Consider the following 17,500-nt stretch of genomic DNA (forward strand, 5'->3'; position numbering starts at 1 on the left):
AGTTTTATTCCATAATCCCAACATCTATAAATGTAAATTTGAGTTCTATAAAACATACGTGGTTCACGCCCAAATCCCAAGTCAACATCATGACTCATGCATTGTTGTTAGCTATATAATCTGAGCTATAAGATACCGCCATTAATTAATGCTAATTTACAGATTGGGGTGTTGTTACAAAGTTTGTCTGCTATCGAGTTAACACGATTAGTTGTTTATGTGTGTATCCTAAAACTTGATAAAACTGAAGCGTCAACTACTACTACGTCTACTTTATAAATACATTACAATCAATAAATACAAATGTGTATTTAATAAAAATAATGTCGGTATATTGCAGAACTAAAAAGTTAGTAAAAATATTTTCTCTCATCAGATCGTGTTCCCAGTTGCATTCGCGGCTATAACATCAGACTCCTTAGAAATCGTGGTTAAATTTATCCCGTTTTTTTTTTTCTTGAACTAAAACTAAATCGTATCTCGATCGTAAACTAAACATACAACATACATTTTCGATTGGCCATCTGCCTGAATGTCAGATCTTATAGGGAACTTCCTAAATAAGCGATATGATATTACGTTTACAAATAACATTCTATTCGAAATGTAAATATATTGTCATTTTAGAAACAGTGCTGCCAACTTACCGACATGTGACCCTGGTAGGCGCAGAGCATGCGGCGGGGGGCACTATGATTCGGACGCCACCTCGGCGCTTCGCCTTCATCGCGCCGCCCCGCGCGTCCACCACGAACGACACCAGGAAACTGGAGTGACAAGAGACATCAGTTGTGTAGTCTCAAATATGTATTGTGCCAACACGCGCAAAAATGCCGCAATCATATTTTTATTCATTAAACAATTCTCCGTCCATCAATTATAAAAAGAAGTCGTGCTGTCGCGTCGATCTGCCTATATGAACAGATAAACAATAACTAACGGACGGATTTTTGTACTGTTTTCCGCAATAGATAATGTGATTTCCGAGGAATGTTTTACCCGAGTGAAACCAGGAAAGGCCGCCGGTTTAATATATCCTAGCAAGTTCGCGGTCTTTGTTGAATTTACTAGTAAATAGGACCTCGCTCGACAATGGCGCCAAATAGTGACGGAAGAATTGATCAAATGAAAAAGTGTAAGAAACAATAATGGTAAGCCCTTCTGGCATGATAGGGACCAACACTGTTCAAATTAGTTTCTTTCAGCATTTCTTCTCAGCAATGGTCGTTCCGAAATGCCAGTAGTTTGTAGCTTGTGAGAAATAACTATTTAATATAAAAATCGTAAAAACGTGCATGTGAAGGTCTAATTTCTGAATAAATGATTTGAATGTGATCCTAACTAAATGTGGGGTATCATCAGTCAAAAGTTAGACATACCTCGCAATGATAAATAAATATAAAAGAAGTAACAAATATAACTACACGCATTAGCAGTATTAAATAAATTAGCAAAGGTCGTTAAAGTCGAACCCTATTGTCATAAAACTAAATAACCAATGTCTCATAAAATTACCATTTTCCTTGCATGCCACACACAGTGCATGCTGAGATTATAGCGCTTTTTATACAGCATGACGGCATGGTCTTGATCAAATGATCTCATCTAATATGTACTATTGATGCAAGTTAATAAAAAACCTAGTTTACATTGATGATGTCTAGAGTAATAGAATACTAATAGGTTATAGTGCAGTAGAAAATGTAACTATAAAAAGTTTGAGTCAGGTTATTTGGTACACTTTTACTTGAATTTTTAAATCTGTTTCGTGCTCGTCTGTGATAGGACTGTCTCAGGTTCGAATCCTAATACTTAGTTTGAATACCAATAAGTATTAGCAATAACACACTAGATAGGAAATTATGACTTGATTTTTCTATGTTTTTTAAGCTATCTAGGCACTGATATAGGATATTTTTATGCATTCACCACAGTAACGTGCTAAGTTACTAACAAATGCGCAGTTCGAGTTATTAGTATTCATATGAGTGCTCAACTGCTAATGTGTGCAATTATTTGAAAACAAACACAAGAATAATATGTCTGAATACAATGAGCTTGTAAATTAATTAGCACCTTCCTAATTAGCTTTGAATTTTGTGAATTAAATGTTGCGTTCAAGCTAAATTTGCCACTTAGATCGTTTTAATGTAAAAATCGTAATTATGTAAATTTAACGAACTTAAATTATATTATCTGATTATAGTTTACATATCTTAAATTCATGATCTTCATCTTTATTAAGTGGCGATGCCGTATTCACCACTATTGCTCTGGCAATAAAGTCGAGAAGACGCTAGTACAACCCCCATTAAGTGGCACACAAGCTCACTTGCCCGGCATGTCTTACTATCTGTACGCTTTTGGACCCATATGACACCACAGATAATGCTGTATAGGTGGCGTAGCTCTTCACAACTCTGATTCGCGAGTCGACATTATATAAAGAAGAATTAACTCAAGCGACATTCACTTCTATATCGAGCGTAAAAAAGGTGAGAATACTAACCCGATGTCGAGAGGCTGGCGGTCGATAGTGCTGCGCTTGCTGTCATTGTTACTTGGCCACAAGTGGCCATCAGTGACAGACTCCTCGAGCGGCTTGGCCCGGTGTAAGGTTCCCGCTTCGCTGTTCATGTAGCGGTATTGCTGTTGCTGCTGGATTGGACACTCCACTTCACCTGGAAGAACAAGATGTTTAATGTAGTTAATTATTTGGTCAGTGGTATTTAGCTCTGCACTGGTTGACTATTTAGTTCAGTGTGTATATTTGCCACTTGGTGGTGAAAGGTAGTCGTAAAAATCACGTCAGATGCCTTTAGGTGACAATAATATAATCAATATCACGCTCGACACGATTTATTCAATTCACTGAAATTATATGCCAAAATCATCGCAGGCAATTATGCCAAAAAATATATAAATATTTTCAAGCCTTACATTTTTGTTTTTATTGGTAGTAGTATCACAGATTTATAATCAACACCTTCTGATATCAAAATAATTTTATTTGTCCTTACTAAATCGAGACCAGTAGTTTTATTTCTGTAATATTGAACACTTACTTAATATACTTAATGACTAGATATTCCATTCAAAATTTAAATAATGAAACATGATGATAACATATTAGTCTATTTCCAGATTAATTTAGTATTCAATCGATCGACCAAACTGCGTCGTTCCTATGAACTAGCTATTTACAAAAGTGCAGCAGGAAGTTATCAGCTTTAGAATCGGATAACAGCGTAACAATTTATTTACAAAGCCAATGACGTCACAGATGCCAATCTAGCCTAGCCTAGCTCGTAATTCCAGGGTTGCATTGTGCGGTTTGCTTGATATAGCTTCTATGGGAATATTTGAACTATATTTGGTCTATACATTACATTGAAGGAATAGCTTAAAATTTTGTAGCATATAACGTTAGCGATCAAATTCTGTTTGTCTCATCCTTGCATTCTCGTTGACCATGGTGGAGCCGACTAAAAGACTCATGCCTTGGTAGCTAATAGACAACAAAAGCATTCCCAAGGAGGGTTGACGTTATGTAGAGGGGTTGAAGCAATCACAGTAGTCATCAAAATTTTTAGATTCATTTTTCACGCTGTCCTGGGTATCACAAACCCGAACGAGAGAGAGTAATGATAGGTGCAAACCTCCTTCGTCCTCGGAGTCGCTCATGAAGGTGTCCTGCATAAGCTCGGGCGCCGCTACACGGTACTTGCCTTCGGTCCCACCTGCAAGAAACAAACATTATGTTATGACACCACATAAAATCCACTAACTAAAAGAGCCACGGACGTTCCGTTGGAAAGAACGGATATCTCACTTATACTTGGGAATAATAATAATTTCGTTTCTAAATTATGGTTTGAAGAAATCTAATCACTGGAGAATATTAATTTGAATCAAGGGCCAACTTTCAAAAGAAAGTTTAATGCACTTTGTTAAAGGAAGCTATTATAATATGGTTTTGGTATTGGAGTGCTCCAACATTGCATACAAAATTACTAATAAAGACTGAGACAGCATGTACCGGCGTCTCTTTCTAGATAAGTGATGTATTCAGACATTTGGTACAGTTAAGTTCATTGACTTACTATTATGTTTATTGTCAAAATTATACAGATGGCCGAGTCGTGTCGTGACGTGATTATGTAAGCATATTATTTAATAATATTTTTCGATTTTTACTTTAAATAATTTGATATCATTGAAAAAATGTTCTGGAGAAGTGCCATCTTCCGATAGTAAACATTACCATGACCATGTTTTTAATTGGTATGAACTAAAAGTCAGATTGAAATAAATATCTTTTGAATGTTCAGAATTTTAACAAAAGTAACATATTTAATTTTTTAATTCGTGTTCCACTCAAAAACTAACCTATAGGTAGAACAGAGTAGTGACATGTCACCAGTCTAGACACAAAAATACATATAAATAATGGTTATATGATCCGGTTGCGCATAAATATATAATCCCTGACATGGATTACCTCTACGATGCATTTGTATGCAAATGAAATTGCACTCGATATAGTAACATACGATATCATTGATATGACATAACTTGTAACATATCGTGGTCTATGGTTATGGATTAGATTATTTGTCGTCAAACCTAAAAATTAATCTGTAAAAAAAAAATGCTCTCTGCCACTCTGCTTTCATTCATTAAATCGTGACGTCACTGCGTGGGAGTCTCATGGCCGTTACAATTGACTCCATATCACCTGACATCTGACTCCGGTGTTGATGAAAGAATTGCCCCCCTGACCTGATACCACATTCTGTGATTATACTCATTGATTTATTGGGTTAATTGTGTTTCGGCGGTTATTTGGTGTTGTAATGATTAGTCTTTATGGTTGTGATTTGTTAGTAATTTTTTATAGATAGTAAATTAATATTTATTTAGTTTTAGTTTATAATTAGTATAATATTTACTTTATTTTGAATTTGTAAATTTATCCCAAGTTGAATAAAGAATAATGAAAAAAAAAAACGAACATTTTATTAATTCCACTTCAAAATGTGCTACTAAACGTACCTAAATTAGAAAAGTATGTACCGACGTTCAACGACGTTAAAATAAAAAAATAAAAGAATTGAAATAAAATATTTAGTTAGTTGAGATTAGACGAAAGATAGGTACTTCATTTTAATATAATTTATGGATGATGTATAATTTTGGAAAACCACAAGTCCATGAATTACTATATAACCTTATATGAGAGATTATAGTACAAGAGAGAAAAAATAGTTTGAATTTGATTAAGACTATCGGATCTTTTTATTTCACTGGTCACTCGATTAAAAACTCTATGAACGATATGAAATAGACAATAAAGCTTAAAGTCAATAAATCGGTGTTTTAAGTGTCGGAAACATAAATGTTGATGCTTTTAAAAAGGAAGATAAGTGTCCATTGATGTATTAAAAATAGATACGTCATCTTCTGTCGATTCTACCGCAGTTACGTAATGAAAGTGAAGGTTCGCAAATCATCTTCCGGGTGTTAATGTGTCTTTATTATGCGACAGGTACTTACATACTGAAGCAAGACGAAGACACTTGTATTGTATTTGCTAGTATAGGGTGTGAAAGTGTGGATGGTAGTTTATGTAATGTCATTTGAAATCCACTCATATCACGTTACACATATTTTTGGATTTACGTACATTATTTATAATATGTTGTAAAATGGCTATTTTTAAAGCTGCTATTAATGAAATCTTGAAGCAAACTCAAGTAATTTTATAATAGTTTTAAAGTATATTTCATGAAACTCGTACTAAAATAATATTTAACAATTAAATACGCATAATGTAATATCTATCGAAGTCTGAGTGAGACAAAACACGATGTACACTTTTAATTTCCAAAACACAGATATTAATATATCTGTCTAATAATTGTCGAACTAAAAATATCGTATGAATTGTGCAGTGAATGAGTGTGCAAAAATAATGTACTCTTGACTTTGAATCACTTTTGGCAGCAGCGGTGTGTGGTTTGGGACTGGTCGAGCACTCGTGAGTCGTGAATGACTCAGATCTCAGTTTTGTTTACAATCACATTTTTTAAATGTGAACGACCATGTCCACTATTATAGGTACATCTTTGTATTTTTTAAAGTACTTAACTTTAAAAACAAATTGTTTAGGCAATTTAATGTTAACAATACAGGTATTGGACATCATTTTATAAAAATATGCCAGAGGGCTCGGCCTTGCCTTTATAGATCCACACACGCATTTGATAATCCTAACATTCTCATATCTCTTTTTACCCTTCACATGAACATAGGTTTATTATGGGAGTTTAATTTGACTGACTTTAAGACTATCCGAAACAAAACAATAACATTAACTTTTCGTAAAGGTTGTCGCTACCATGCTCCATAAACCCCAGCCAATATGGGCGTGTTCACATTTGAAGGTAACACAGACTAGTATACAGGGAGGTTCTTTTAAAACCACACACGTTCGCCTTCTTCTTCAACCCATTTACATACATCCATGCCTCTATGAATGCACGCTATTCTTTATCAATACCACACAAATCTCAACAGAATGTGGATGGACCTTCCGACGAAAAGCACATGAATTGTATTATGAAACTGATATGGTTTCATACCATGTCCAAAAACAACGTATGTCAAAAAAATACTGAATTTTTCGTCTCCCACACAAATTTGTTGATCAGCTGATCGGACTTAGATGGAGAATCGAAATTTTATGTTCTTCTTTCATTGTAAATTTATTTTTGAAATGCAACAAGCATTTCATGTACAGTCAGCAGCACATATAAATACCCTATAGGGTACCCATTGTAGGGTAACTTGACTTTGTAATACATTTAGTATAATCAGCTGATTGCTATAAAAATATGTAGAGTATTAAAAATTACCCTGTATAACAAGTCAATAACGTCTGGATGACACCAACCACACTAATAAGTGTAAGCAGACGTAGGTAGTATCTACTTTTATTTATTAGCTGAGTGACATCATCTACATATTAAACTCTATTGTTTGCGATGCATTTTAATAGTAATATTTGGTGCACTCGTATGAAGTTATCTTGTTATTATGAATTAATTGTCCCGAACGATTAAAGTTTATGTGACGAAAGGCGTTCAGAAGTTCAGACTATTTTTTTCAAGGTTTAACCCGAGCGAAGCCGGGCGGTCCGCTAATAAGTATATAAATATAACATTATATATATGTGTGGTTTAAAATTATTATTGTATTTATAATTTTGGTAACGATAATTAAAATATGACAATTATGACTTAATTCATAGTCCTAAAATTATCATCTGAGTATTTTCTAAATATTCATAGTCAATTTTGCAGCAAATAGGCTGTTTATAGCTCAATTTTCCAGTCCTCATAACCACTAGAAATGCAGCATTTTACCTGGTAACTGTGCGCCTACGAGCGAGCGATCAATTAAGAGTTATTTAGGTTAGGAAACATTAATTAAAGCTTTTATGAATGGGCTAATGCATGTTAGCTGTGGTACAGGAAACGCCACATCAAGCTACCCTACATACACCGCCATGTAATGGTAATAGGGACGATTATTAAATAAATTCCGGTAGGTTGATGTGTAGTTGGCTGTACAGTGTACGGTGTGGCTCCAAGAGAGGCCATAATTAGTAATTGGATATGCTTGCAGAAGGGTTTGTGCATGAATTATTTTTTTTGTGCTTAATGAAATTATTCGTACATGTACTCAGATTGGGAGTGAGCTGCTGTGAAATTGATGATTCAGACCCATATATTAAAGTATATGAAAGTATTAATAGAGTACATATATTTTGAATACACTATATATAACAATATTTTTCCATATTTATTTCTTTAAAAATTATATTTTGTGTAAGTACTTTAAAGATGAAATCTGTATTGTCAACTTTTGATAGTGAGAGACTTTTGATAGTGTTTTAATGAAACACATTTTGATTGGTCGCCACATTTAATTGTTACAACTTCGAAGAAAAATAAATAGGGTACAATAATGTTATTTATCCGACTGTACTGTGACATTATGACAATTTATATTATTGTAGTGTATTTCTTTTTTGTTAATTTTGATTTGCATTTAAGTTACGCCGCAATCAACTCTATGTCGCGGTGTTAACGGCGAATATGCAACTAACTCGGGTAGGTTGACGTGCTGTCCACTATACATGTGACACGTGCTCGGACACATGTGACATGATATCTCCGACTATTCCATTGTTGATAACATCTGCATTTTACGGAGTCAGCACCGTGACAATCATTGCTGGATGTTAAAAATTTTAAATATCTGTTTTTTAATTATGTTTTTATATGATATTTCAATGTACATAATTGCACACTAGCGCCACCATCACATTTTTACCAATTACTTTTGATTATTATAATTTCTTTTATTTATGTATCATCTTAAATATTAGATTTTGAAGTACACTAAACCCTGCAATAGAGTTGCCTGTGGTTGCCTAGGTATAAAATAAAATGTATAAATACATTCACCTAATTAAACACGATAATCAAATGTCACTTTATTATTTGTTTATTTACCGATTTCATTCGCATTTTCAATTATACTTAATACATACTTAACATTATTGAAACGCTTTTTGACTTCAAGATTTAGGCCCACAAAATTTTTTGTTCTTGACACATGGAAAAAACTATCTGATATGAAATTTGTTCAAAATTAATTTAACTAATTTGTTGGAAATTACAATGAGACAGGCTTTTGCAGTTTATTTTTCATTTTTCTTTTATGTTTCATTTTTCTTTCATTATCTATTATTGATTTATATATTTTCTTTTTCACTGTTATTTTATGTCCAACTTGTCTCATTTAAATCAGATATTGACGTAAGTTTTACATAATACAAAATAAGAAGGATGTAGTAAAAACACTTACTACACACACCGGTCATTAGTGTAGAGGTGGTGTTTATGTAGCTGCGCCAGTTTGTTAATAATGTTTACACCAGCCACTGATTGCTGGCGCGTATGATATCATCACTATTATATACAGGCAGAAAGGTCGTAGCATTCGTTTGTTTTCTTTTTATGACATCAAAAATAACTTTGTTAAATTTAATTTAATAAAAAAATTACCTTATTCAACGAAACTCCCAAATCAAGTTTCACAATAATATAAGTTAAAAAAGATATATTTATTCATTAAAAAAATATATATATGTATATATGTAAAGGATAAAACGACATATCTATATATATATATATATGTGTGTGTGTGTGTGTGTAGCTGACTTCACAACGACTAGCCGTAATAGAAAGCTGCAAAGTATGTATGTTTTTGGGAAATGAATGGGAGCATCAAAATATTTGATCAAATGCGGGGGCATGGAGAAGAGGATTTATTACGCTTGTACAAATTCGCGAGCAAGAGTTAGTAAATGGAAATAAAACTCATTTGCACAGATATCCGTCAATATATAAATTACGCAGATACAGAATTCAAGAGGAGTTGAATGTGTTGCGGTGCGGATGTGTATATCAAAATGTAGATTGATGCCAAGGTTGCTTTTCGTTTATATTAGCCGGTAGCCATTGCAGACCCGGTACCGCAAATGAAGGAGTTTGTACACCAAGTCCTTAAGTAACCTCCAGAGAGAAAAACTGTCAAAAATAATGATTACACATCACATAATAACAACTTTGGTTGTTTAACTTGTGGTTTACCACAATTTCTTTTCACATACCATTTCAAAACTCCAAAAGTAAAAACGGACGGAAGTAGTTTTTCAAAAATAAAAACGTATGCATGCGCGTGCGTTTACTAATTCTTGAAATGCATTAATGAAACTATACGACAGACAGATGATCACGGAAAATTAAAATAATTTAAATAACCATCATTTATCGTTTTAAATAAAGAAGAGATTCCAGACACGTGTCATCGTGAGGAAACCAAAAAGGCTGGCGGTACCTCTGCACCGTTATGGCTATTATGATATAATTTGAATGTGTGGGACATGTTATCAGTACATTTTCGCCGGTGACTCAGCAGCTCGTGGTCAGCCTCCGACCTCACGGTAGTATGATGTCAGACGGCCTTCACTGGGCCTCTTCGCGAACTACTGTTAATTTTGTTATGTGCACTTTATCTATGGTATCGCTGTCCGATATAGGAAGAACAAATTCACAATTAATTATTATCGTAGTTGGAAATAACAAAAATTACTGATGTATTTTTTCTTTTCATCAACAATCAACAGCCATTTTTAAATGTGATTTTTCTTTTTTCAGGTTTTATTTTAAGTCATGAATCAGATCTTCCAAACATGGAATACAATGTAGGTGTATCATATAATATCAAACCGAAACGAATTTATAATTATAGGTGATACTTTTTAGGAGTTAGTCTGGTGATGCTGAGTCTTAATAAAAGAAAATCAATAAAATTATTCACAACGATATAAATTGTGAGGCTTTTGGTTTTCGACTTGGAATAAATAGGAACTATTCTAGGGCTCCAATATTCACCCGTGAAGTTCGTATGGTCGAAGCGCAGGGATAGGTAACAATACATTCCCAAAGAGGGTTGTTGGGCAGGTGGCTAGTCGTAAAATTACAACCAAATGTTCAAAATTTTAAGACTATATTTTACGGAAACCCAGGGTTTCACGACGGAGCCGAGAAAACGTTAGGAAGAAAGAGACAAAGTATAACTTATAGTAATAAGTAAAGATAATTATGAAGGAAAAGTCTCCAAGGCGCAGCCAGCGGCTAATGGAATTTTCTCATAATACAGCTCTGAAACCAATATAGCGACTATGACTTATAATTTGTAATCTACAGGAAATAGTCTCTAGACCTAAAGGCTGTTACCGAAGCCTTTAGTCCAACAGCTATATTAATTCTGTGCTGAAGCCTTAGTTTTCCATCTGTTAATGTAATAAATGCAACGCAGTTACATGATTGAGTAAGCAGAAAGTATCTATTCGAATGAATGAGTCGATCCGCATGAATTTACTAAAATTTCAAACTACGCCTTTTTCTGTACTATTAATTTCATTGTGCATTAATATTATCTAGCAAATATAATTTCGTGATTATATATTAGACTATATACTATTTCAAAATTTTGATCCTTTGTCTGAGATTAAACGTAAACTATATGTTCTTATTTACACAATTATTTTTTATAATATATTGCGATATTTCTGAAATTAATATTTTACAAAAACTGCAGCAATAAAGCTTTATTAATGGGTCGACAGATTCGTAAACAAAACAATGCAGAAGATAATGCTTTTGACGCGAACCATAACAACCATCTCGGCGTCCTCTACCAACATTCCTGTTACGAAACCGGGAGATTCTGGACGCTATAACACGCATGTGGGTCGCCATAATCGCCGATCTGTTCAGCGCAATCAAGTATAAATAAGCTGTTATTTATATTATGAAACTGAGCAATAATGAACTGGCGAGACGCATGTAAATGTGGAAATAGAATTATTGGTGGAATTGGATTGGTCTATTTTGAAAACTGTATGGTTTTTTAACTTGCTTTGCGTTTTTACGGTACAGAGGAAAAGTTTGAAAATAATTATCTTTATAACCAGCTGTAATTCATTCTCATATTAAATGAAAATCTTCTTTTGGAAATCGATTCTGTTTATTATAGCAAAGTTGTACTTAAACGATAAGATTTTAAAGGGATTAATAGATTCGAACTAATGGCATTCAAAGTGCAAGAAAAATTTAAAACGCCCTTTTTCACTATCAGCGATCAGAGAATATCATGCGTGACTCTTGTATTGTAGATATTCAACATCGTAAACACAATAAAACCGGAAGTTATTAAGGATAATTACTACACTGACGAAACCAAATTACAGTAACCAACGACAACAACTACTACCTATAATACTTTCGGCGCGAAATAAACTTTACTGTGAAATTGTTAAAAAACTTAAAAAACAAAGGAAAATGTATGTACCGTCATCATCATTCTTCTCATTTTTCTTGATACACTGTAAACAAGACACAGTTCTTTTCTTTTTCACTTTCCCATCCTTTTTAGATTTTCCATTTGCGACTTTTTTCTCATCTTTTTTCACCACATCGTTTTTCGCTTTACTATTTTTATTCTTCACCACACCCATTTTTCATAACATACGAATACGAACGTTCTATTTTTTAAATTTTCGCGGGAAATGGCGCGCGTGGCAGATGTGCGTTCGGAAACTAGTGCCGGACTAGCAACGCTAACTGCATACGCGTGCGAGCAAGGAAATACTGGCAACTGACAATGATGCTAATGGAAACCAAACCACTCGCCGCACTACGTCCAAGTATGAGGCGCGGCGCGTGAGCTCACTCTTCCGCCAAATCGGGATGCCCGATTGGGAATCAAGGCCAGTACGAGGATTAGTATTCCCTGTGAGGCCACCACCTAAACATGATGTTAATTTCACCTAATTATTATTTCGGCATCATCTTCCCAGTGAAAATTTAAAAAACCTGAACGTCTAATACTGAGCTTTGTTGATTTATAAATAAGTCTCCGTGGTGAGGAGGTAAAAACATAGTGGACTATATCCGGAAATATAAATCGATAGTTTTGGTAGCTCGAACAAACAGTAATAGCGGCACCAAGGCGAGTCGGCTGGACTTCAAAAGTCAAGGAGACGCGTGACTCGATGCGATATTTCTTACTCACGTTAGCTATAACGAAACTGGAAGATATGTGGAATTACGAACTAATTGTTATGTGTTTTAAATTGCGAGTCGTGATTAAATCGAGCGCGCGATTGCGGATTTTATGACGGAGGTACAATAATAAACCTACGAGATCCTAATCAACGTCAAATTTGATAATATCAAATGTTCAAGTCAAAGGTCCAAATGTAATACTCTTATATACTTGATGTCCACTGTACACATTTGAGCACATTGGTCCGAGAAGATTAGCATTTCCAGTCGTCGTCATAGTTATGAAAATTTGTATAACAATTATTTTTATCCAAAGCTTTATAGACCTGGCCATTGCTTTGGATATCACTGGTATCACAGGAATCTCTTAACCAAACAGCTGGTTTTACCTTATCAAATTGTGATGTAAAGTTGTGATGTAGGTCCTGGATTTGTGGTCCACCTTCCATAAGTGCATGTCTAAATTGACTACTGCAGTCAACTACACCACTTACCGTATTGGTGGGTTAGATGAATAATAGCATGGATAACAAGAATATAAAGAGACCAGCTTGCAGTAAAGCGAAATGATGTCACATTCATGCAAATTTAAAGACGTAGGTATATTTGTCTTTCATAAGGCAAACAAAAAAAGATAAGCCAAAGAAGCCAAATGTATCATGCTGTAAATTTGGGTAAAAAAAATTCAGGTTGCAAGCTAGCACGTCTACTATAGCAATATCTTCGACAGGGGAAAAAGGAATAGATAAAATCTGCAGTTTCCTTCGCTCCTAGCCTAGATAATAGATGAATTCTAATTCATCGGATTAAAGTAACTCTAAAATTACTCTTGTCTTCAAGTAATTCATGGTGATGATGATGATATGAATAGTATCTAATAGTGGAACATATCTAACAGTGGAAGACTAAACTACTAGTTCACCTATAAAATACCTCCAACATTCAGCCAGACATACATATATTCGTTAACACACCTAGGCGTTGATTCTATTAAAATCAAGTTAAATTAGCGTCTCAATAGTAGTTCTTATTGCGTGTCAGTAAAAGCTACAGTTTTGGTTTACGTCACAATCGACGATACCTGATGCTCACAGTCCTAGGCTCATGTATTTCCAAGTACGGTGAATCTTATTATGTCCTCAGGAAAATTACATTTTGGATTTGAAGGAACAGTCGATTTATCTACTGGCCTACTGGGTACAGTATAACATCACACGGGAACCAAAGATCGCGAGTTTAAAGCACCAACTTTAGCTCATCGCCCACAAGCGTAAAGTGTCTATACGAGTACCAATCGTACACACATTTTTGTAATTTCGCAAAATAAAGTTTTAAAGAAATAATAAACAGTAAACTTCTTCTTTCACTATATTACATCAAATTTATGAAGAGTAGCAGTTTAATTAGAGTGAGATGGAATTATAAATAACTTATCAAAGTTAGTCATGGCAAAACAGACCGATCCTATCTAGACATTTTCGCAGACGTCACCCCATTATCTACGCGCCATCACCGTTCCAATGAGTTCATTTCCTACCTTCCGACAGTGTCAGGGTCACCGTGTATATATTATCTATAGTCTACGAGCTGTTTACTATAGTTTTATGTACGATATTGTTGTCATAGCATGATAAAATCAAAATAAATGTAAATAGAAAAACAATTATTCAGAGCCAAAGTAACGGGAATAAAACTAAATTAAAATTTTAAGAAACCTCGCCCTCGAAGTTGCTGGCATCGTCTCATCTGATAGAAAAGAGTTGACGATTCCCGAATGGCTGAACGTACCTTTTCCGAAGATAGTTAAGAGCTCGAATCAATATGTTTCAAATAAAAAAAACTAGATCAAAATTGTTCGGCCTTTTGCCTGCTACGAAGCCAAGGACAGACCAACAGATACACAGTCACGTCAAACTTTTAACTCCCCTCCTTCTATCAAGAGGGGTTAAAAATATAGTAACGTGACCTGGATACCTAATTATATAGTCAATTATATATGATAATTTCTCTGTATCGTTACCTGATAACGATACAGAGAAATTATCATACTTAATCAATCAATCGATTTTCATTAGGGTCATGTTGATTCCTACCGCAGCGGGTATCCTCGGCTTCTTGTAAGAACACATTATATTACATGTGAAATATGTGAGATACCTATAGACTGCAACCTATGATTGAATGCACCCCACATCTATCTTGTTATTGTCAAATTATCTGTCAACTGTCAAATATAAATTGCTTTTCCCGCCTTCTGCGATCTATTCCCGCTTATGTTATTGCAACAGATAATTTTCACTTCGAATAAACTAATTTTATTCAATAAATATAACCAGTTTTTCATTAAAATACGTTTTTAATGAGTTCTTGTGATAACCTAACACTTTGGATAAATTTGTCTGATTTCAAAAACATTCTCTTAAAAATCTTAAAAAACACCACTTACTTCGCATTAAGTATGCTATCGATACAACCTTGTACAAAAAATAAAAATAACGAGAATCTTGATCACGCACGTTTAATATTGACACTAGTTGTTGGCAAAGTAAATATTGATTGTTGTTATAAAAATCTTCCTGCTCCGGCCGCCTGGTTTCAGTTGGTTAAGATGTTTTTACAGATGTTAAATTTATTAGCGACATTCCGCATTTGCAAAACAGCTGTATTAAATTGAAAGAAATGAAGATAAAATGTACAATGCAGTTTCGACTATTTTCTCACTGGATTTGTATTTATAACTAGATATAACAAGAGGAATATATAAACTGGTTGGTACTGGAAGTATTATAGTGAGTATACTATGACGTTGGGTAAATACAAAAGAGAGAAGCCGCGATGCGTAGATAGTCTAAATGGTCACAAACAAAACAAGCACAGACTTTGTTGTAACAAAAAACGAAAGCTTCCGACAATGTCAGGGTCAGTCACGGCTCATGTTCACGTGCCATTGTTTACATTATGTAACCACGGAGTACATGTACGTACAGTCTGTCAGCACATAAATTTTTCCCTTTCAGCAAGCCGAAGCATATAGCTTTGACACTGCGTATCAATGTGGTGCCACTCCCAAAACCGTAGCACAAATGATTGTACTGCCCACCTACCACCTGCATATTGAACAACCTAAATTACGTCACAGATAGTGCTGTATCGGTGGCGTTGTATTGGTCCCCACAAATTTGGTTGACACGCTAAGAAACACATCAATTGATGTTGACAAGAACGCATATTCTGCATGCCAATGGAGACCATTGACTACTAAGGATAATGATGACGAAGACAATAAATAAAAAGTAGGAAAGCGGACCTTGGGCTCCGGCGCTTTGCGGCTGAGGAAGAAACCGGAAATCCCCCAAACGAAAGAGTCAGCATATCATTATGTACTATGACAATCAAGGATGCCGACCATGCGTAGTGGAGAAGAAAATCTAGAAAAGCGGACATGGGCTCCGACAAGTCTGAGGAAATGACCGGGGAATCCCTCAGATGAGAGATAAGACAGACAGTCCGCACACCGAACTATCGATTACAGCCGCAAAGACGCAGTAGGATAGTTACATGTGGTTCACTATACATAAAGTAACTAATGGAGTTTTAATAAGCCATCATTATTTATTAACTTCGGTTCCGGCTGTCAAAACTAGACCATGAATCATGACGCTTATGGCCATTAAATTGCCGGCTACATTAATAAATTACCTGTAAAAAGGTTTTAACAAAGAACATATTCAATTTTCAATGTCTTAACATTTATATGTTAAACAGTTAAGTGTAGATAGAGAGATCGATAAGTGGCCTAAAAGTTCAGTGATATGTTTGATTGATTCGGGCGTGAAGTTGTATAAGAAAAATATACACTGTTTTTAACTACTTATGTACAGATTTAGATAATACTAGCTGCGCCCCGGGGTTTCGCTCTCGTGGAAATTTCAGTAAAAACACCTATGTGTTACCCCAGGTTATATGAAATTTGTTATCCGTGTACCAAATTACATAACAATCCGTCCAGTAGATTTTGCGTGAAATAATAACAAACATAGGTACCTACATCCTCACAAAAGTAGGATTAATACGTTAGTCTTCTTTAATATTAATACTACTTTTGTGCTGCTGGAATCTCAAGACTGATAATAAAACAGCCGCCGAGAATAAAACGCGATACCCGTAGCGCCACCTGTCACAAACTCAACATATTAAAATAAAGCTTGCAACACACTAAGTACGCCGTACAAAGCATGACAGGCATGATGTCGGCTATACACTATCGCCGAACTCGGACAGATTCACGCGAATGCATGATGAACATTGTCAAATTTGTATGACAGTTTTTATTTATCGCTGTGAATGTCCGCGATAGTGTGGAGATCAAATTTTATGTCGGCTCCACACTACAGTGGAGCAAATAAAATTTTGCGGATGCGATGCGTTATAGAGGCGCTGTTCATTTTCCATTATGATGAAAATGATGAGAACATAGCCTACTCTATATATGTGTAGAGTAAAGTGACGTATCGTATTAATAAAGTAAATTAAAAATATTACTGAACTTAATTAAATTAAGGAAATTGGTACTAAATCTATTTTTAGATTTTAGATTTGATTTTTTGATTTTGATTTGATTAATTAATAGATTTAATTTGAATAAATTAAATCTATACTCTTACTATATCTTAGTCCTAGTCTCAAGTATACGTTTTTAAATTAAACTTGCGACTAATATTGCGTGTTAACTTCGCTTTAGCAAAGTAATCTAATCGATGCATGTGAACATACTCATAGCATTTTATAAAAAA

General features: G+C 34.6%; 1 protein-coding gene across 7 annotated transcripts in view; it reads right to left on the minus strand.

Moving 5' to 3' along the window:
- Window positions 1-17,500, minus strand: part of LOC128680217 (ankyrin-3-like) — a 108,102-nt gene that overhangs the window by 17,067 nt on the left and 73,535 nt on the right. For all 7 annotated transcript variants that reach the window (XM_053763203.2, XM_053763197.2, XM_053763195.2 and 4 more), the window contains exons 18-20: window positions 3,660-3,740; window positions 2,510-2,681; window positions 648-767 (exon numbers count right to left, since the gene is read on the minus strand). In XM_053763203.2, the coding sequence (XP_053619178.1) occupies window positions 648-767; window positions 2,510-2,681; window positions 3,660-3,740 (373 nt within the window). The remainder of the gene's footprint in view (window positions 1-647; window positions 768-2,509; window positions 2,682-3,659; window positions 3,741-17,500) is intronic.

The sequence above is a fragment of the Plodia interpunctella genome, chromosome 23 (genome assembly GCF_027563975.2).
Source record: "Plodia interpunctella isolate USDA-ARS_2022_Savannah chromosome 23, ilPloInte3.2, whole genome shotgun sequence".
NCBI classification, from domain to species: domain Eukaryota; kingdom Metazoa; phylum Arthropoda; class Insecta; order Lepidoptera; family Pyralidae; genus Plodia; species Plodia interpunctella.